A 21,026-nucleotide genomic window follows, 5' to 3' on the forward strand; every position below is an offset into this window, starting at 1 on the left:
AAATGCTGGCCTCCATGTGACCGCCAACGCCCACCTGACGGCGCTCGGCTTCTCCGCCCTAAAAGTGCTCTCTATGAAATCTCTCAATCTGGCAAATATTTGACTGCAGACTGATTTAGAGTTAAGAACTATTGATGCGATCAGCTGACTGTAAGCTAATATGAATCTTTTTTTTTTTTTCCTTATTGAAGTATTTACTGTCCAACTTGGAGCTTTCGTTGAATTTAGCTTTGACTGATCATTAAGAGACGAAATTTAAAGCAGCCAGCGGTTGCACAGGTCAAGAGCTCCTGAAAGGTCTGAGTGCAGTTTGCTTTTAAAAAAAAAAAAAAAAAAAAAAAAAAAACACAGGGTCACATACTGAATTTTGCATCTGTCAATTTTATAATTGACAGAGGTCAAATCGGACTAATCAGCCACAACATCAAAAGCACTGACATGCTGAGTGAATAACACTGGGCCCTGACACTCGTCTGTTATGTAACTTTGAAAGATCTACCTAAACACCCATGATGACAAAACACCTGCTCCACCAGAAGATTACATGTGACTCCCTCTTTTTGTTTCATACACATATCAGTAGATTTGATATTAAGAAGTGCCTCTGCTGCAACCTGTTGTCTGAACACAAACCTTCTGCTTATCGAGGATTACTTTCCCTCTTATACATGAAGTATGAAGTCACCTAATCTAATTACCAATGTATTACACTCTGGTAGCTATAAAAAAAAAAGTAACCAACACACTGGGGAAAATGTTTACAGTAACCAAGAGTTAGACTGCATTGCTCCCAGTGGCACGTTTGCCCTGACTGAATACATGTGACGTGTCCTTCTCCACCACACATTCCACATAGCGTGATGCAGCTATCTTGAAAGTACATCAGTTTTACATAACAGAAATTATTTTCTTCTGCATGCATGTACATGTTTTCTTAACTGGCATTAAATGACAGTTAATTTTATATGAGCAACTAAATCACGTTCCTTTAATTGGAACATGTAATATGAATACTCAGTTTTGTCTTTTTTCATTAGTAAGTAATCTGTGTTGCTGGCTGTCCCCTGTTGGCTGATTGTAATCACCAGAGAACTTTCATAAATTTACATCATAAAGTACAAGGACATCTCTATGCTTGTGAGAATATTTATTTCAAGAATAAAGTTGAGGAAAAAAACAACACTGTATTAAACCACCAGTCAACTGAGGCACTCCGCGGCTTAATAAGACTCCTCTGTCCTCACTCTTTGAACTGCATGGGCCTTTGCATGGAAACTCTGCCCACTTTCTCCTTGATAATGAGCTGATGGGGAGGGAAATTAGAAAGCAGGAAGTTACCACTAATATAAATAAATATAATATATATATAGTATTAGTTAAAAAAGGCAAAAGGTCAACTGCAGAAGGCAAAGTGATACTCACAGTGAACAAGAAGTTTATTTGGTTCAAACTGGTGATGGAGCCCTGTCAGGGAAAAGCTGTCATTTTTCTCTGTATGGAAGAATAATATGTTGCCCAGCATCTGAAGCATAGAAACAGTGTTATCGTCAGATTTTTTTACAAAACTGAATGTGAAGCCAACTTTCTTCATAATGTAAGGAGATCAAACCTGGGTGATCGCACTCAGGGCATTTTGTTCACCAGAGGTGCTTACTGCCATGTGGATCCCACATTTATGCAAAGCCGGCACCACTATAATGGGCATGAGAAGCGACAGGGGCCGCTTTCCTGGCTCGACACAGTTTTCCTGTAAGCGAGTAACAGTCGATTGTAATATCTAAAACTGTGCCTCATACCTGACTGATTTCACAGCCTGAGATTTTTTGATGGTGTTGCACCTGATTAGTTTGAAGTTGTTCTCTGCTTGTATTTGGCCAGGAAAAATCAAGGATGAGGCTGTTAAGAACGATGCCTGATCGAGTTATGAGTCTGCTCCCAAATGGTCTGCTCAAGGAACTGCAAGAGGATGAAGATAAAAGCAGAGGGGGAAAAACAAAACAAAACCATGTAACATTTCCAAGAAGCGCATTCCACACATGTCTTGGTTTGATCATCAGAGTCACACTGTAGGCTGTAACCCAATCACCTTGCAACAGACACAATGAGCTTATCTTGTCCCATGACAATGACCTGTCCAGCCACCAGTTCTGTTTGGGTGGAGTGGATAGGGGAGAGGTACTCAGATGGAGATGTGTGGGAGTAATTCAGCTGCTGCCCCAAGACTTCAGCCTGACTCTTGCTGTGGCAGGAACAGAGGGAAAAATCAATTTGTAGTTGATTTTGGATTTTATGACACAAAAGAATGATATTAGTATAAACTAAGGGCTTTTAAAGTTAAACAAAGATGAGTGGAATTAGAGCCTAATAGTTTGTGACAATTTTTTAATTTGTTTTTTTTTTTGAATAGATTTGTTTTTCTTTAGAAAACAAGGACATATGAAAGTGACTTCAATCTTTTTCTTCAATCTCTCAGAACTTTTTAAAAACAAAAAGGAAAACTACTCTTCATGTGAGGATTAACACTTTTTCTTGTAAAGTAATATCCAAGTTGGATAAGAGTGCATTTGGAGGTGTGTTCAAGTATGACTTTTAGTGACTCAGACCTCCGGTGTAATGCTTCGACCCTTAATATACTTGTGCTTTCTCTACTGGGACAAAACCTCTGTTGTTTCTGGGTATAGTGGGATTTTTTTTCTGCTTTCTTATATTTTATTAACTCACCATTCACCAAAACAGTCTAAACACCCACTACTGAAAACAGTCATTAGCTGTAACCCTAACAGTGATTATGATCCTGCAACATGTTTTACCTCAGCATGTTAGAGAGCGCCTCAGTCACCGAAGAGTTATAATTAGGGTCACCCAAACCACTGGCCATAGCTAAAGCTGTTTTCAGGGCCTTCATGGATAGCAAACAAAGCACGCCTATGTAAGAGAACTGCCATTTACAACAGGTCATAATATACAAAGATATCGGAGGTATTCACACCCCAGTACCTCAGCGATCCAGAGGCGTGTTTGAGTTTCTGTTACGTTGCTCTTGCTGATATGGAGTCCCTCTAACAAGTTGAGAGCTGATAGCAACACTGCACCAGCAGATGGAGGAGTGGGAACCTGAATTATAAACTCTAAGGCAAGAATAACAAACTGCAGATGAAGACGTGAAGAAAATAAAGATCATTTTATCAATTTTATCTGGTGTGTAAAATGTCACCTTTATCATTGTACTGGGCTTCAATGGGTAGCTCTACATCCACGCTGTAGTTACCAATGTCTTCTCTGCTCAGTACGCCTCCATTTGCTTGTACCTTTGTAGTGAAAGGCAATGCCAGACTTAAAAACATGTCATATTTGACTCACAAAGTCATGCCATTTTGTATATGTATATCAGTCACCTCATCTACAATCTCTTGAGATAGGTTGCCATGGTAGAAATTCAACAAACCGGCCTCCAGGACTCCTGCCAGGCGAGGCAACCTCACATATGAGCCAGCACTCAGAGGTCTTCCATGTGGCATGAATGTGTTATTGAAGCTTTGAGATTGCTGCTCACCACTCACCTTTGATATAGCATCAGCTGTAGGAGATTAAATAAAAACATCCTGATGTTAAAATTATTGTATTTATTATTGTATTGTGAAGGAAGAGAGGAGAGAAAATACAAAGAGCAGCAGTTTGTCTCACCTAAACTGTGAGACACATTGAAACCTTCTCTTGCTACAGCTGCAGCTCTGCTGACAACATCCTCCCATGGCAGACTGCAGCAGATTTATGGCATGACGTGTGACAAAAACAAACAAACAAACAAACAAACAAACAAACAAAAAAAACACTAAACACCTAATTAAAATGAACTTTTCTATATTCTTACCCTCCGTACAGTGTGTGGGCACGGTGCAGTCCCCTGAGCATGCCTGGCACTCCTACTTGCAGACCTGCCTGAAAATAAATTATAGGTGCAAATGAAAAAATGCAGATGTTTCAGGATTCCTCCACCCCAGCCTTTATACTACCTTGGCCTGTGAAACATTGTGCAGCACCTCCCTTCTGAATGCTTTAGGAGCAGATCCCAGAAAGTTGATCACCCTGGTTTCATTCCTGTGTATGTCATGAACAAGCATGATTCCTCCTCTACAGTGAGGAAATCAAAAAAGGTCAGGGACTTTCGTGTGTATTTATAAATAGAAGTCGCATCAGCATTGAGCAATGAGCAAATCACATACCCACCAACACCTGATACATGTGGATGAACGACTCCCAAACACAAGGCACCGGCGATGGCAGCATCCACACTGGATCCACCATCACGAAGGACTCTGTGACCGAGTGCGGTGCAGCGCTCGTGATCCGAAAACAACTCCCCGTGTTGGAAGACCTGTAAACAACTGCCGTGACGAGAAATAATGTGACAGGGGTTCGATGTGCAAATTTTAGACACCATTGCATACCAAACTTTCACCCAGGTAAATCTGCAGGACCAAAGCAATTGACACTGGAATGGCAAAGATGGTAGACAGCGCGTAGACGGTTATTGGTGTGCCTCTGCTGGAGCAGTCCTCATCAGCCTCCTGATTGGATGGACTTTGGTCAAACAAATTTGTGCCATTAGGTGCCAGCTGTTTCAAATGGAAAGGATCTGTGGCAGCAGCAAGTGAGGAAAAAGCAACTTTAAACTGAGTTGAAATTTGTTGGGTCTTCAAGGCAAATTTGAACTGACTCTAAATAAGACGCCTTATTTACTAGTACTATATCTCTGTGTTTGAACTCTACCTCCCAATTCCTCACCATGATTTTTAGTCAAGTCACAAGTTAAGTCACTGGGTGATGAGCCATCAGCCAGCTGATTTGAACTACCAAAACTCTTGTAACCAAGTGTTGACTGCTTGTTAAGTTTTGTTTTAGGAGACGCCTCCATGCTCGCCATATCACAAGGTCTGAACTTCACGGTAAACCTCCAGATTACACCAGTTCCCCACCGAGCGCGCTCCTCCTGCAGCAGGAGCAGAACACAGCAGGTGCAATTTCCTCCAAACTAATGAGATCAACTGTTTGCATCTGTGAGAGAGTGAGCAGTTCACTGTCTGTGGGACATCGCAATTTCACTATAAACAAAAGAAACAAACAAGCTGCAAAATCATACTTTTATTGATGTATCAAAAAAAGGTTCTGAACCAACAACATACAGGGAAGTGCATGGTGTCAAACATAGCATAGCACTTGGTCCAACACTGTATAAATTTACCTGTGCACATACACAAAAAAAGAAACCTAGCGTATCTCATTTTATGAGGTGAATTCTTCATTTCAAATTCAGATACAGTACAAGTTCAAATGCTAATGTAGCTGCCTGGTAACAGTTAACTAGTGTTGGCACATAAAGATTAAATGTTTAGCTTAATTTGCAGAAACGTGGAAAAGCCTACAAGTGTTTTTGTTTTGTTTTTATTTTTTGTCTGTCTTCAGTTGCTTTAGCTTTTTGTGTGAGTGAGGCAATCTGTAGTGAAGAGATTCAGTGGCTGAGGCTGCGACAGCCTGGCTGTTGGAGGTGATAGGAGTGGTGTTGGACTCCTTGGCGAACACGGTTCTGGCGTTGAATAGCGTTGCGGGACACATGGTGCCGCTCTGCCAAAACCTTAGCCTGTGTCATCTTGGCTATAGCTTTGGGCTTGGACAAAGAGCTGAACACGGACTGAGTGCTGGTCCCGGTACGCCCGCTTTGTGCTGTGGGCTCGGCATCTGCAACGCTGGCCAGACACATAAAATAAATACAATAAACGGACAATAACGCTTTTCCTTATCGTCTGCATATAACATATATTAAAAAAAAAAACCCCACTGTTACAGTGGTAGATGCTCACATTAAACACCGCCAATTTAAAACACTACTAATTTAAATTCTTGCTTTTAGATTTTATCACATGTTTTGAATCCCTTAATAAGTTGGCATCATTATATTTTGCTGATCTCTTAACACCTTATGATCCCCTAAGGCACAGGTGTCGAACTCCAGGCCTCGAGGGCCGGTGTCCTGCAGGTTTTAGACGTGTCCTTGATCCAACACAGCTGATTTAAATAGCTAAATTACCTCCTCGACATGTCTTGAAGTTCTCCAGAGGCCTGGTAATGAGCTAATCATCGGATTCAGGTGTGTTGACCCAGGGTGAGATCTAAACCCTGCAGGACACCGGCCCTCGAGGCCTGGAGTTCGACAACCCTGCCTTAAGGTCACTGAGATCTGCTGATGTAGCTGGGTTGGGGATTGAGCTTTCTCATTTTTATTCTTTGGCTTTCAAACCAGAGTGAGAGCTTAGGTATTTAGGCTTTTGTATTTTTGTGATTCTTTGGATATCTTTACTAATGTGTGTGTGTGTGGGTGTATGCTGTATCTCTTATTTTATTGTCCTGTTTCATGTGCACCACTTTGGTCATCTTTGTTGTTTTAAACGTGCTTTATAAAAAAAATGGACTGGACTTCTTTCAGTTTCCTCTGAATCTGTTTTTCAGTGATATTCATAATATGGTCATCTCAGACTCATAACTCTGGCTATCAGCACAGATACCCCACCTACAGACTATTCAAAACTTTGTTTACACGAGGCAGCCAATCAGAGCAAAGATGTCTTAAAAAGAGGGTGTAAAGGGGCTGCATCAGACCCAGTATAGGATAAATAAAGGATTACTTTGAATTGTGAATCATCTTTACTTTACTAAAGTCAATGAATATAATTATGGAGCTAGAGATTAGCGTAATAGGTCCATTTATTAAAGTATTTTAACTTTAAATATAATACAGAAACAAAAAAACAAAAGCATGTGATGACCTCACCAGTCAGTTTCCATGTCTGTTCCTTGAGGAACAGAGCTGGATGGTTGGCTGTCAGTCAACATTGCATCCTGGTTTTCTGCTGAACCTGCCTCTGTGAAGACAGAAGATGACCTCAGTTATAAGACTGGGTAATAACCCAGTGTATGCTAAGCATTAGAGCAGGGCGATATGACCAAAAATATTTATCACGATATACATTTGAAAATTTGCGATAATGATATAACTGACGATATAATTGACACTAGACAAAATATTTTACATCTCCACAACTTTATTAGGGGAAAAAAACATCAATGTATTTACAATTAAACAAACAGCTGTTTTTATGTGCATAAAGTTGTATAAAAATTTCACAGTGCAAGCAAATTCCTTGCTGACAGTTTAACCAAAAGGCATTTCCAGTGGAAATGTTCCCTCTAAGCTGTGCGCATGCGCAATTGCGCACTGCTGGCACGCTCTCTGCCCACAGAAAATCTGCGTTGCGCACAAAAAAAAAATCTAACCTGAATTGAAATTAAAATTAATACTTTAACAATTCTGTTTTGCAGTGTTAGTCAGTAAGTGACTGGCTGCTCCCGTATGGGATTAGAACGATGCCACCTTCTCCCATAGTCCAGCCAACGATGCGATTCACATTCGTATATACGCAGCTAATCACCGTCGTTGACAGGCTATGACAGCGTCCTTATGTGCCGAGACCGGTGTTTTAGCTAGCAAAGCGGCGTGGCTGATGTGGAGTGAAGCCACGTTAATGACAACGTGTACAGCCATTGGAGATGTGAGCAGGACAGACGGAACAATTGACGGAAAAATTGTGGACTTTATAACAGTTTTTAAATTGTGCTGATAGGACACGTAAAACCAGAGTTATGATAAAAATATTTGCAATTGTTTGTTTTTTTCCTGAATACTGTCGTTGTTTATATTTACTGCGGGAGAAACGGTAAAAACGGCGTTTTATAAGGAAAACGCTTGAAAGCACTCTCCGCCTGTGAGCAAAAACAAAAAACCCCACCCTTTCCTATTGGTCGAAAAATGTACCATGTCAACCAATCAAAAAAAATGATGTGAGAGATTTGAGACGTTCAGCGCAAATCTTGTGTAGTTAGTGTGTAGTGTAGTCAATAGTTTTGTTGTGTGTGTCAGAACAATGAGGCGACTGCTGAATGTTACAGGTGTTACAGGAGTGATACATCTCCTGTTGTCAGGCCTGCAGGTATCAGGCTGTTGTTCTCCTTCATCTCATAGTGGACAGAAATTATGTTTTGGAGTGGAACAAATAATTTGTGTGGCATCAAATTTGATGCAGAACAATGCTGATTGTTCTCTGTGTAACATCGTTTAAAATCAAGATGTTTTATTATAAAACCGGGTGTTTGCCTGCCATTTGTAGGTAAAAAAGCTGCAAAAAAATAATTGTTTGTTTGCAAAACTCAGTTAACTTTTGAAGAAAAACCTATATCATTATTAATGCCCAACATTGGTCATTATTATAACTGTATTTGGGCAGCGAGCGTTAACAGGCATACTCTCTACCAAGGTCCGAGCTTTATGAACTTAACAAAAAAAAAAAAAAGAAAGGGATAGAAGACACGTGTGTTTTCAAATATCTAACTAAGTGTGCCGTATTTAGCATGTCTACCAAAATTTAGTGCTTGTTGTGTATTCTGACGGACGAAAGCGCTAAACAGTTCACACCAATGCACGTTTGCAGCATTTTTACAAACCATTTCTGGTTCATCCGTTTCATTCAACGATTCGCTTTCGCCCTTCTCATTCTCCGTCACCGCCATGCTTTTTCCGCCATGTGCGTATGTAAACAAAGGCAGTGAGCATGTGCATTTTACCCATCTTCTATCGCGATATTTCATTTTCTTATCGTTGCCCATCATTATACCGGTATTACCGTGAACGGTATGATATGCCCCAGCCTAAGCACTGTACTCGCGTGTAAAAACAAACACTCAATATCAAGGTGTGCAGTTCACGGACTAAATAACTAACAGATGACCTACTGAATCGCAGTTCACACACACACACACACACACACACACACACACACACACACACACACACACACAAACATAAACATACATGAAAGAAGTTTAATATCTTGTTTAACTTTGTTTGACCATTTTTGTGTTAGCCTGTTGGAATGATGTAAAATATGTCACTGTTTTAATATGTTATATTACTGACAGACACTGCATGACTGACCTTGGTGAGTGACAACATGCCACCCTTCCTCCATCGTGTCTCCAGCCTTGACATCTTCGGGGGTCTCCTCCTCTCTTCCAAAAAGCATACGCGCGATTGTTCTGAACATATCTGTTGTAGTTGCTCTTCTTTGTTCTGCACGGTGCTCGGGTGTTACAATGTTCTTCAGCTGCTGTGGGCAAGAGAAAAAATCAAAAAGAATAAAATATCATTACTTCCTGATTTAATTCAACACAGCCCTTGATCCCCCCCTTACTGTTTGGGAGTGGGTGATGCCATGAGATCCCATATTACTTTTAACATATTCAAGCAGTCTCAGGTCAGCTGACTGGGATGCCCAATGAAATGTTTAGTAGTTTGCTGGTTTGAATAAGAATGCCCACTCCCCAAGAATTTCATTGTTAGTGACCATCTGTTTCTAGATACATGGGGGAGGGGCTCTTTTCATCAAACATCTGACCAGTGGGAAGCTACGGCACTTAATTCATAAAGATTTATCTCTTATTTTTGTATAAATGCATCAAAATTAAAACACTGCAGATATTATATCATTGAATCATATTTTCATCTCTTCTCGTTGCCTGAATTCATTATCAGATGCATTTGTTGTATATTGTTTCATGTCTTTTGCTCACTCGGCGTCCTCATTTACAATAACAGAAGATTATATCGTATCAAATCAAATCAAATCAAAAGACCTTAGACGGCCAGCAGTGCCTATCAGTCCAACGCAATAACAAGCGAACGAAATGTAGCTTTATGACAACAATTCAAATGTAGGTTATCTATTTCCCGTCAACGTTAGCAGCCTGTGAGAGCAGCTCTGCAGCGACCTTACCTGCGCTTTCTCAGTTTGACTCGAAGATCATTATGGAGTTTCAGCTGGGTACATATATTCAAAATAAGCCTATAAATGCTACAACGCACCTCAATGCGACTGTTGTTTTGGATTTCAAATATTCAACCGATAGCTCAATAACAGACCCGCCCATATCCCCGCCCACCAGGAGCAGATCACCAATCAGAGGCCAGGAGGGAGCTTGTCGTTTTGATTTGAGTTTAGTCAAAGATGAAACATTTTTGTTAAGATAATTCCCCTCATTTAATTAAAAAAAATATATATTGAATTTTTTAATGTAACGTTTACGTTTGTTGTTCGGTCTATTCAGCTTTGTAAATCACTTCTATACAAATTACACCAACGTAACTTTTTGTATTTTGCTGCATGACTAAATAAAGGGAGAGATTTTTAGTCGATATTGTGAAGTAATAACACTAAAATTTGATTTTTTGCGGCAAAAAAAACATGTTTTGCACGGGAATAAGGTATTTTTTTCATAAGCGGAAAGAACTGGACAAATATTGGTGTTATGTCTCCACCTATTGGTTTGCTAAAATGATAAGGGAGGTTAACGCATCTTAACATCCCTTGCTATTGTTCCATATTACTGGGTGTTTCACTAAATAAATAGGCCTAAATGAATAAGTATTTAACGTTCAATAACCTATTTCAATCGCAGTTGAATATTAACACGTGTACGAAAAATACTGTATCTTTTGTGAACGTGTCTAAGTCTGAAATTTAACTAGATCCTATACTAAAGCTGAACGCCAATCAAAGCGCACAGCCTATGGCACAGAGCTTTTTTGAAAAACTAAGAATCCATGCTCACTTTTATATGTGTGTGCTGCTTCACAGTAGGACCTTGTGGACATCCATGATCGGCTCATTGTCCGTGATGTGAAGGACAAACACGTGCGTGAAATTTACACAAAAAATCACTGTATGGGATGTATGCTTAAATCTGTCAGGTATATTCAATTTCAGTGTTCTTTTTATTTTATTTTCAAAATCAGAAGACTGTGATTTACTCCAGGATTTCTACCTACCAGTAGGACAAACTGATTATTACTACTGGTTTATCATCTGTGTCATTCATGAATCTGTTGTTTTGTGTTATTGTGTGTTATGTTCTCAGTAATGATCTTATTTTTAAATCGTGGATTACTATATCACGTTTGCTGTTCAAACGTGCACAACCTTCTTCTTAGTTTGTTTAAAGCCATTTCACGGGTGACATGACTTGGACGCAAGAAGACCGCTTTGACAGCAAAGTGGTTTCACATGGCGTGAATGGTCATATAGTTTTACTTCCTTTCTTCCAGGAGATGGTGCCGTTACTCTGCTGACGTTGATCTACGGTCCATAAATTGATAAACTGGCATATAGCTTATTCTATATCAAGCTGCACCTTTCTTAAAATGGAAAGTCCGATGACACTTTAAACCAAGTCAAGATGCTGTTTCACAATAGCAGCCAGTGTGTTTTCAAATCAGCATATGGCTGTTCTCATTCTTTCATTTGCTTGGAATTATTGTTGCGGTGTTATTATTCCGTATATATGGGGTCAGATGTTTATATCCTTCCGTATCTATAATTATATGAGCTTAATAGAGGGCAAATTGTCATCGCACCTCCAAGAATCTGCATTATTGCACCACAGAGAGCCACAGTCACCCAAACTGCCATTTACACGCATGTCAATAAAACAATTCGCTATGGTTCCTTCACCTTTTCTCGTCTGCGGCTCAGCGCCGCTGGATTCCTGTGGAAAGGCTGTGAGGCTCATGTTTTTGTTGTCGTAAAGTGTGTTGAGCGTGAAAGCTTCTTTCTGAGCACTTGAGCGGCGATATGTGAGGTGGGAAGGTGGGGAGGGCCCTCGGGGTGAGCACACCCCTACTTGCCTGTGTCAGAGTATTTCAGAACAGAGGCCAGTATTTAGAGACTCTTCATGAAAGCTGTACATATGACTTTTTGCTGAAGTTCCACTTTAACTTTTGGGGCTGTTGGAGGACTTTTTCTCCCCTGTTTCCCACGGATCCGCAGAGCAAGATTATAAGCGACTTTTTCGACTTCTAGAAACTGTGCGCCGTGACCACAGGATACTTTAACGCACAGTTGCTACACCCTCAAAGAAGGACAATGCCTCGATCTTTCTTGGTCAAGAAATACTTTGCTAAGCAAAAGCCGAACTACAGTGAACTGGAATGCCAGAACGGTGAGTTACGAAGTTGTTTATCCCTTCAATGAATTATGAAAGCATCCTTACATAAGCGTCGCAAATGAGGCATGAAACTGTCCCTTTTTCTAACTGTAGAAGTAAAGTTCAAGTCGAATGTAAGAACATTTTCTAAATGTGTTGTAAGTCTGGTCCGACTACAAACCAGTCTATTCCCCGTTCAAGTTGGGACCCGTTAGATGCACTTTACCCCCCTTCCTGCACCCAGACAGAGCTCCATTCATGTTACAAGCCCTTGTGAATACGTGGGAGGAAGCGGCCACAGAGCCTTCCCATGGCTCTAACTTTATACTCAGTAAATCATGAGGAAAAGGAAAAAAAAACAAGAAGAACGCAGAACCTAAATCAGTCAAGAAGAGAATTCATGCAGTCCATGAGAATAGATAAAATTGTTTTTAGATTTCAGTAATGTATTTACAAGCTTAATATTTAACTTTTGTAAGCTTTCTAACACTGGCTGTGAAATCATCCTCTTTCCTTAACAGACACTTATTTGGAGAATTATACTCTTGCTGATCTCTCATCAGTCAACACCACTGCCACCTGCTTCACCACAGGTTTGGTGTGGGATCTGAGTGTTCTCCCCACCCTTTACCTACCAGCCTCCCAAACAGAGCCCTCTGCCAACACAGGGCCCCTGGACCTCAGCTCCCCATCCAGCCTCAGCAGCAATGCCAGCAGCAGTGGAGAGGAAGATGAGGGGCGCACCTCGGACCCCCCTAGTCCTGAACCCGTGCACACGTATGGCCCTCGCCAGCGGATGAAATGCACAGGAGTCATGGCTCATATCAGTCCCCCAGAGGAGGAAGAAGAGAGAGAGACCCCTGCCACAGCTGCCAGGCCAGCTTTCCTCTGCAAACACTGCCCCAAAGAGTACACCAGCCTGGGGGCTCTAAAGATGCATATCCGCTCACACACTTTGCCCTGCGTTTGCACCACCTGCGGGAAGGCTTTCTCCAGGCCGTGGCTGCTGCGCGGTCACATCCGCACACATACAGGTAAGACCCATTTTCACACGTATTGTGCAACACTGTATGGTATCTGGCAACTCTCCAATGGATTGTTGACACATGAATGAAGAAATCTGTGTTACTGAAAATTTGTAGCTCTGCGTATGAGTTGACATCATTGTTAGTCAGCAGCAGGTCACTCCCTTATCATTCAGACTGTGTATGAGGCAGCAGGATATCCATGACAATCAATGTGATGAGCTTAACACTCAATCAGCAGACATTATCACACAGGGAAGCCCTCTGTAGACCTTGCACTCATTGATTACATATTGTGTTTAATGTCTCAGCAACAATGACTCGTCTGCTAATTATCTTACCACTGCTGTTGGTTATCACGGCAGAATGGAGGGACAAAAGGTTTAAGGAAAGCCTGAGGGCTCCCTGCTATCACTGAGCACTTAGTACCTGCAGCAACTTGTTAGCGTAATCTCATTTGGCCCTGATTAAATCATGCTAATTCAGTCAGTCTCTGACCCCACCGGTCTGCCATGTGATTCTTTATTATCTTCACAATGTGACTGCTGTGTGTGAGGTGTTAGTGGAAAGCTCTTGTGAACTCAGTGATGCTCGAGTTGTGTCCCTGTATGGGATTTTTACTCACATCTAGAGGGAAGTTCCAGTGAAGTCATATGTTTCCAAACTTTTCCCTGCAGGTGAGCGCCCATTTTCCTGCCCCCATTGCAACCGGGCCTTCGCCGACCGCTCCAATCTACGGGCTCATCTGCAGACCCACGCCGAGGTGAAGAAGTACCAGTGTAGCGTGTGCTCTCGCACCTTCAGCCGCATGTCACTGCTGCAGAAACACAGCTCCTCGGGGTGCTGCTCCACTTCGGTGTGAGACGGCCTGAAGGGAGGCAGAGGGGACCCACTCAGAGCTCAGGAGGGCTTGCAGCCATGGAGAAGAGGTTTTCACAAGCCCGGTTGCCCTGTTGAGGACCTATAAGGCCACAAAGAGCATGAAATGGCCTGCTTTATGAGACCTGGATGGAATTAAACCTCATTATGGATCTGACTTTACAAGCCTCTTTTTCACCATTAAAAAAACAGCTGACAAGCTGATTTTTTTTTTTCTTTTTAAATATAGTCCAAGGTCTTGAGGCTGGACCAAATTTGAACTGCACTATGCAGACACTCACTTGATATCAGCTCCTATGTTGCTATTGTGCCCATTCCAAACACCAAATATGTAGTGAACTCATTGGGTTAAGAGGTGTTCTTTCCCGTCTCTGTCCCGGTGCCGGTCAGCTCAGGATCATGGCCGAGACACAGCTGCTCAGAGGTAGGGGTGCGTGGGTGGAGTAAATCTCTTAGCGTGTCTCAAAACACACACACACACAGACACACAATTGAGCGCACACACAGCTGTCCTCGGTACTGTGGTGTAGATAGACGAGGTGCTAACAGGTGCTACAGCCCTGACCTTCGCTGGTTGATAGCAGGTGACTTCCACTGCCCTTGGTTTGCTTAAGAAAAAAGAGGAAGCATGTCATTACAAAAGAATGGCACCAGTTAGTGTTTTCTTCACCAGTTGGGGGATCATTTTAAGCCTCTATTTTGGCTACATCCAAACCTTCTCTTTAATCTGATGTGTTTAGGAGATAGGAAAAGCCGTTTCGTCTGTTATTTTCCAAAGGAGTTTCACTGTGCAGCTCTGCCATGCATTCTAGGTTACCACAGTGTTAATAATGTCAGCCAAAGCCATACAACTCAAATAAATACGTGCCTTGAAATTATATTATTTTTGAAACCAAAATGTGCCTTGTGTGTTTACCTCATTTAGTAGTCATGGTTTTAAAAAATGATTGCAGTATTAGTAGAAATTAGTTCTATAAAGTTTTAAAATGCAAAAAGGCTGGGACCAAAGAATTTTATAGTTTACAGCATGGAGACGTGCTTGCCTATGATGTAATGAGGACCCTGTAAATGGACAATGCAAAGATGAATTTTTTAAAAACTTTCCTGAACATTTTAATAGTGCAATGTGCAAGTGATGCGTTATGTCATATTTTTGTGCTATGCTTGTGTGTTCAATTCCTATTCCCTGTATTTCGCAGCTGATATCCATTCATTCAATAAAGTAATTTATGTTTATTAAAACCTGCAAACCGGCTGTTTTATCTCCGCTTCGATGCGACGAAACGAGCGCGGCTGAGAAGTGTTGGTTCGTGGAAGTCTGTTTGATCATTAACTGGGAAATTTCTGCTCAGCGCCTTGTAATTAGTGAGCGAAATGACCGGGATGTTGAAACTGAACTGCAGATGTGCAGGTGAACACACTGTGCTGATGATGGATGGAAACAACTGAATGCACCTGCTTCCAGTTTGCACCTGCCATTTACTTATCGCTCGTCACTGTGCAAACATTACTGGATATGTGAGTGTACAGTTAAAAGAACTCGAGCAAAAAAACTTCTCTTTCCCCCTCCTGTCCAGCCCAAGATTGAAGATTTAATTCACATGTGCTCACCTACCTTTTTTAAAATGATCATATAGGGGATTTCTTATTACTCCTTGATTGCAGTGTAAATATATTGTTCCCTCTCTGGGGAGAGAATTACATTCTCCTCTTCCTCTGCCTAGAGAGTGAGTCAGAAACTGTTTAGCTGTAGTTCCCATGTCTCTCGTGCTCACAGTCAGTAAGTCAGGCCACTAATCAAGCCAGCAGTCAGTCAGTTAGTTGGAGTTGGTGTGCGTGGGCTGAGCCAGCTGGGCCAACAGAGTGAGGTAAGGTGTTCCACGGCAAAGTTCCCTATTTCCTTTTGAGTCAGCTACCAGCCAGGATGCCTTCTGCAGCATGTAACGGTGACTCACCTCACACAATCCTCAAATGAGATTGCTTATGCAAATTCTTAAACATCTGTGGACAAACACCAACAACTTCCAACATGGAAATAATTTGAGGATTTCATTCGAGAATGTGGCTGATTGTGGCTCCTTTTGCCCTCATGTTCTCGTGTGTCTTAGTTATTGTGCTCTGGATAAAAGCACTATTAAAAGATCAGCTGTTGAATGTTAGCTCAAACTATTTCGATGTCAGCTGGTATGTCCCGAGGTCAGGGTGTTAGCTCTGGCAGCAGACACAGTTGAAACGAGTCCTCAAATTAAACATTATCCTCAGGTTTGCTCTTGATTGGCTTTTCCTGATCATTTTAATCTCTGTCATATTTCTCATCATCTAAGATTTATAGGATACTGCAGCGATATATGATATGTGTGTTCAGAAAAAGCAAAGGCCTTTCTAGTTTTATTTATTTATTTATTTTTGTGCTAAATGTTTTGAACCTTGGACAAATCTGGCTTTCCTCTATCCTTTATAACTAGGTCAGAGTTTTCCCAGATAGTGCGAAGCCTTATACATTTCCTGTAAAAACACAGGCACATTTCAATTCATTGCTGCATCACAGGTTTTTGTACTTCTTTCTGCCTTTTTATAGAGAATTAAAAACACAACATGCTCCCCTTCCCTTGTTCCTCGGGGGAGAGTGGAGGCCTGGATCTGAAATCTGAGAACGTTTTCCTGCTGTGTGCTTTACAGTGCCAGAGCACTCACTGTAATTTACCAAAAGTGGCTGCTATTTATGCCATAAAGCATGTGTTTAACATTCCTGAACCCCACTGTGTTTGTGTATTCCTCGCTCACTCGCTTGCGCTCTCCCACTCACTCTCTGCCTGCCTCTACCGCTGTATGTCTATTTATGTGTGTGTGTGTGTGTGTGTGTGTGTGTGTGTGTGTGTGTGTGTGTGTGTGTGTGTGTGTGTGTGCGAGTAGTAAGTGGAAATGGTCCCTACAGAGCAGCAGCCCTTTCCCTCTTCACAGGAGGATCATCTCTCCCCCTCTGAGACAAGGCGGACAGGAAGTGGGAGTTTACATTGGCCCACTTTACCCAAAAAAGCAGCCCTGGGTCGAAAAGCTAAAGTGCTCATGTGGTGTTTTTTTTTTTTCTTTTTCTTTTTCTTTTTTGGCTGCTGCAGTTTGCCAGTGCCAGCGCTGTGTCCCATCCCCCCCATCAGCTGTCCCACCCATGGTTGCTCTCGCAGCCAACTTTTTGGGGTGGAGTTGGGTGGCCAGGAACTAACGAGTGGCCTTCAGTGCAGCAGCAGTAAGGGCTCATGGTCTGGGAGACAGGAAGGAGCTGTCAGCATCTCATAAACAGGACTCATCTTGCACTCATGACACACAAGACCTGGAGAGAAGTCTCCCAGGAAGAGGCCTTCAGAGACCCACTTTAGCTTCAGACTGTTGCTTAGTCTGATGCTTACTGCCCCTCTGGATAAGCCATAACACTGACACCGAATATACATAGCTAGCATGTCACACTTGAGATGTTACAGTCACTTGACAGTAGGATGAGTATCACCAGTGGACAAGTCCAAATAAAGTGTTGTAAAGCTGTGATTGTGATTTAGGCAGCCATCGACTGATTTGAGATTCACACGGGAAAAGGAAATCACATGAAAACATAAGTGTTTCCAGTCCGTCTGTTTAGGGGTTTGTGGTGTATTATGGTAGAAAATACAGTAGAGTATTCTTTCATTGTTACACTCGAGTTTAATATAAAATGTCAGTATTGGTCACCGTTGGCCTGGCCACTCCACTTTGAGACCCCAGGTGTGAAAGATAACCTCATTACTGGTGTGTCTGTGGGAATGGGAACAAAGCAACACTCGTTCTTCTACTCTTAAGAATAAAACAACTGCTCAGTTTTGTTAGGTATACTCCCCCAAAACCTCTCACCTCACGCGTTACTCTCTCGGCTTCCTCCAGCAAAATTAGCACCTCTCGGTGTCTATCACCTTGCTTAAAGAGCACTTTATTGCTCTTGAATCTTAACGTTGCCTAACATTTGGTGGGAGTTTTTTTTCCTCTCTCCCTCAGAGGTCTCCTTGGAGTTCTGTTGTCTCACTCTTAATACAATCAGAGTTTGGACGAGTGATGCAAATGTCAGAATGCAAAGCTAATTCCTCTCCGCTGAGCTGCAAACAGGCCAGAGACTGGTCTGGTAAATAAGAAGGCCAACAGCGGTAACACCACAAATATGCTTAATGATGGATTTGATCAGGCTGTGGAGTTGCCCCAAGGCTGGATTGGAGAAGTGGTTGGGTGGGTTGGAGGATGGGGGTAGGGGGTGCATATTAAAGAGTAATGAATCACACACTCAGTCACAGGGTCGCCGGCTATGAATGTGCTCTCTGTTGGTTTTCCTGGAGCCTGGAGTTTACTAACTGATGACGCAGGCTGGACTTGATCAGAGACATGTGTTGCTGCAGATTCGATGCCAGTGAGAAGCATAGCGAGAAAGAGGGGAGAAGGGGGAGAGGTAGAAAGATGGACGGCGCCTGAGCTCTTTGCCTTGCCTCCATGTGTCCTTCTGGGTACTGGCTTGCACTGTGGCTGATGGGGTCGGAGGGGAGATGGAGGGAGAAAATAGACCTCAGTTATACATTGGAACAGGAAGCCAGAGATTCTCTGAGAGTATCCTGACCTAGATTTTAGTTAAAAAGAAAAAATCATTACTCCCAAATTCCTGTGTGACATCTCAGCAAGCCACGGAGAAGCATGCCTACTTGACACAAGAGCAGCCAAAGCAGAGCTTCCTCTGCCCTAAAATGAAAAATAAAACCAGGTCTCGCAATTAAACAAGGACAAGTCTACAGCGTAGGCTGTATAGAAAAGATAGATGCCTGTGACGTCACCCATTGGTTTGTGGACAACCAATTTGAAGCTGGGACTTCAGTTTTTTGAAGAGAGCAATGAGTGCTAAATTATTACTTCTTGAATTGTCTGTTAGTACAAATAACCACAAGGAAAGCTATAGTAGTTCCATCAAAAAACATAGTCAGTATTTCCAGTAAAATGACTCGAACCAGCTGCAGGGAAGCTTAGCAAAGAGCTAGCAGGGCTGACACCTGTCCTGGCATCCACCTGTTATTCAAAGCAACCACACCCCTACCAATAAATAGGCTGAGGTTGCTACTGGGCCAACAGCCAGCTCGAGTCTCTGAGAGACTGCTACTATCATAGTGGTGCTTCAACCTTAAAGTTAACATTAACATGCTATCTTGTCCACATGTAGGAAAGATAACTTTGCTTGCTAGCATGGAACTCCAAGTACGCTATATAGTTTTTTTCCCTTGTTTTGTAATTTTGGCATAGCGATCAACAAGGTGAGGATTGTCCAGACTTATAAGCATTTTCCAGAGGGAACGTGAATATATCACATTTTATTCTAAGCAGAAGTGCAGATACTGCCCATTGTGACTCTTCTAAAACTGTAGAAATTATCACTAACTGTTAGGGTCATACTTAATAACCCTCTCCACCTGCCAGAGGAGGAAATATCACCTGTTTGCTACAGGAGAATGCACCTGAGCATACTTTCCCAGAAAAAGTTCAAGACGACGTTGAGCTGTTGCCTGAGGCCTTAAAAGAGTATTATGAAAGAGGTAATGTAGATTTGTGCCCACACGTTGGAACATGTCACTGTGTAACCGTGTGTAAACAGAATCTGGCAGTGTGCTGGGAAACAGATTGCCTCCCCGCTTGCTTCTAACTTTTCAAGATTTTGATTTGTTGAGCTTAGAAAGCTCTGTGTGAAAGTGAGATATGCTTACCCGGGCATGCCAGCTCATGCCGTGTCTAAATGTGTTGTACACTTGAATGTCACTATCTGGAGGAAAGCTGCTAATTGAGTCATGATAGTGTCTGTGGCATGTCATTTCCCATGAACAGCCTCATAAACCACCCCAGCATGAGAAACAGACCTGTTTGGAGCAAGAATGGGAGTTTGGTTTGTCACTGCTGAAGTGGAAGATGTCCAAGGTTTCCCATTTGTTCAAGACGGAGATCAAAGAAAGTCAAAGCCAGAGGCATTGCACCCTGGGAACAGATGCGTGGCATCCAAACACTTCCCTGAGACAGTAAACAGCCACGATGTTGCTCGTGTGCGCACACACTCACGCAGAGATTACGTGCAACAGCTGTCATATTGTCATCGATCATTCCTCAATTCCACCTCTCAGGCATCTTCAGATAAACACACGCAGACATAGGTGAGCACAGGCAGACACACACACACTGAGAACTTGTCTGCTGCGTGGGAGGCCTATGCAGCAGCTGTTTATGATGGAAAACACCCGACACTCCCACCGACACCCCACAGACTGTCCTGTCATTGTGACATACCGAGGGCTGCTGAATCCCCAAAGGCTGTGAGGCTTCAGACCAGGACAAGAACGATCTATTCATCAGCAGTCCAGCTTTCAAACAACTCCACCAACCACACAGAGGAGCGGTTGATTCTGCACAGTTGGTTCCCAAACAATTGATACACACAGGCCAATAAGCAAGCACTCGCTCAATCCCAAATCTATGCACGCACAGAAACACACGCACACAGCACTGCACATGCTGAAGCCATTATCCTGTTGCTTGTTAAGTCATTACTCTATAGCTTGTTATTTTCTCAAGCAAGAGAAAGCAATCTATCCACAAAGGAGCGCTGAGAGATTTGCCACCCGACTGAGTCCTGGGATATGGGAAGTTACCCTGAAATTTGAGGAATGTGGTGAGGTTTGAAATCTAAGGAATACAGAAAATGATCATCTACTGGAACAGTGAAGCTTCTTTCCTGGAGTCTCCAATTCAGAGCTGCAGCCAAGACTGTGAGAGATGTCCACAGGGAGGGAGTATTATAGACATTACTGATGACAGCGCAGAAAAGTTTCAGTCCACCAATGGGAAGAGGGGGAACTGACATAGTCTGAGAGCTTTGACTTATTCACGGTGGATCTCAGACATCTGGTTTCCATTTCCCTCCTCTCCCAAGACAGTGAATGCTGGCAGCGGGGCTTTTCAATGAAATCGTCTATTCGACTTCCTGTGCTATCAGTT

General features: G+C 42.4%; 2 protein-coding genes and 1 long non-coding RNA gene across 3 annotated transcripts; 2 read left to right on the forward strand and 1 right to left on the reverse strand.

Moving 5' to 3' along the window:
* Positions 1-1,105: 1,105 nt before the first annotated feature.
* On the reverse strand, positions 1,106-4,934 carry LOC120715786 (glutathione hydrolase 7-like). Its single transcript, XM_040002939.1, has 15 exons — positions 4,786-4,934; positions 4,449-4,636; positions 4,224-4,375; positions 4,014-4,131; positions 3,872-3,939; positions 3,685-3,758; positions 3,396-3,577; positions 3,215-3,308; positions 2,998-3,128; positions 2,811-2,899; positions 2,087-2,239; positions 1,839-1,956; positions 1,610-1,747; positions 1,423-1,522; positions 1,106-1,303 (listed from the first exon to the last, which is right to left on the reverse strand). The coding sequence occupies exons 1-15, from the start codon at positions 4,922-4,924 to the stop codon at positions 1,221-1,223; spliced, it is 1,827 nt and encodes a 608-aa protein (XP_039858873.1). The 5' UTR covers positions 4,925-4,934; the 3' UTR covers positions 1,106-1,220.
* Positions 4,554-9,138, forward strand: LOC120715790. Its single transcript, XR_005691734.1, has 3 exons — positions 4,554-4,651; positions 4,892-5,015; positions 9,028-9,138. It is a non-coding gene; the product is annotated as an uncharacterized LOC120715790 (long non-coding RNA).
* A 2,621-nt stretch (positions 9,139-11,759) lies between these two features.
* Positions 11,760-15,233, forward strand: snai1a (snail family zinc finger 1a). Its single transcript, XM_040002944.1, has 3 exons — positions 11,760-12,102; positions 12,609-13,121; positions 13,790-15,233. The coding sequence occupies exons 1-3, from the start codon at positions 12,027-12,029 to the stop codon at positions 13,972-13,974; spliced, it is 774 nt and encodes a 257-aa protein (XP_039858878.1). The 5' UTR covers positions 11,760-12,026; the 3' UTR covers positions 13,975-15,233.
* The last annotated feature ends 5,793 nt before the right edge of the window (positions 15,234-21,026 follow it).

Source organism: Simochromis diagramma, unplaced genomic scaffold, assembly GCF_900408965.1.
Source record: "Simochromis diagramma unplaced genomic scaffold, fSimDia1.1 OVJJ01000646.1, whole genome shotgun sequence".
Taxonomy (NCBI): domain Eukaryota; kingdom Metazoa; phylum Chordata; class Actinopteri; order Cichliformes; family Cichlidae; genus Simochromis; species Simochromis diagramma.

Coding starts and splice junctions, on each gene's coding strand:
- LOC120715786 (XM_040002939.1), bottom strand. CDS start 4,924: ATGGCGAGCATGGAGGCGTCTCCTAAAACAAAACTTAACAAGCAGTCA. Junction 4,376..4,448: donor TTTACCTGGGTGAAAGTTTG/GTATGCAATGGT, acceptor AGTTGTTTACAG/GTCTTCCAACACGGGGAGTT. Junction 1,304..1,422: donor AAATAAACTTCTTGTTCACT/GTGAGTATCACT, acceptor CCTCCCCATCAG/CTCATTATCAAGGAGAAAGT.
- snai1a (XM_040002944.1), top strand. CDS start 12,027: ATGCCTCGATCTTTCTTGGTCAAGAAATACTTTGCTAAGCAAAAGCCG. Junction 12,103..12,608: donor TGAACTGGAATGCCAGAACG/GTGAGTTACGAA, acceptor TTTCCTTAACAG/ACACTTATTTGGAGAATTAT. Junction 13,122..13,789: donor TCACATCCGCACACATACAG/GTAAGACCCATT, acceptor TTTTCCCTGCAG/GTGAGCGCCCATTTTCCTGC.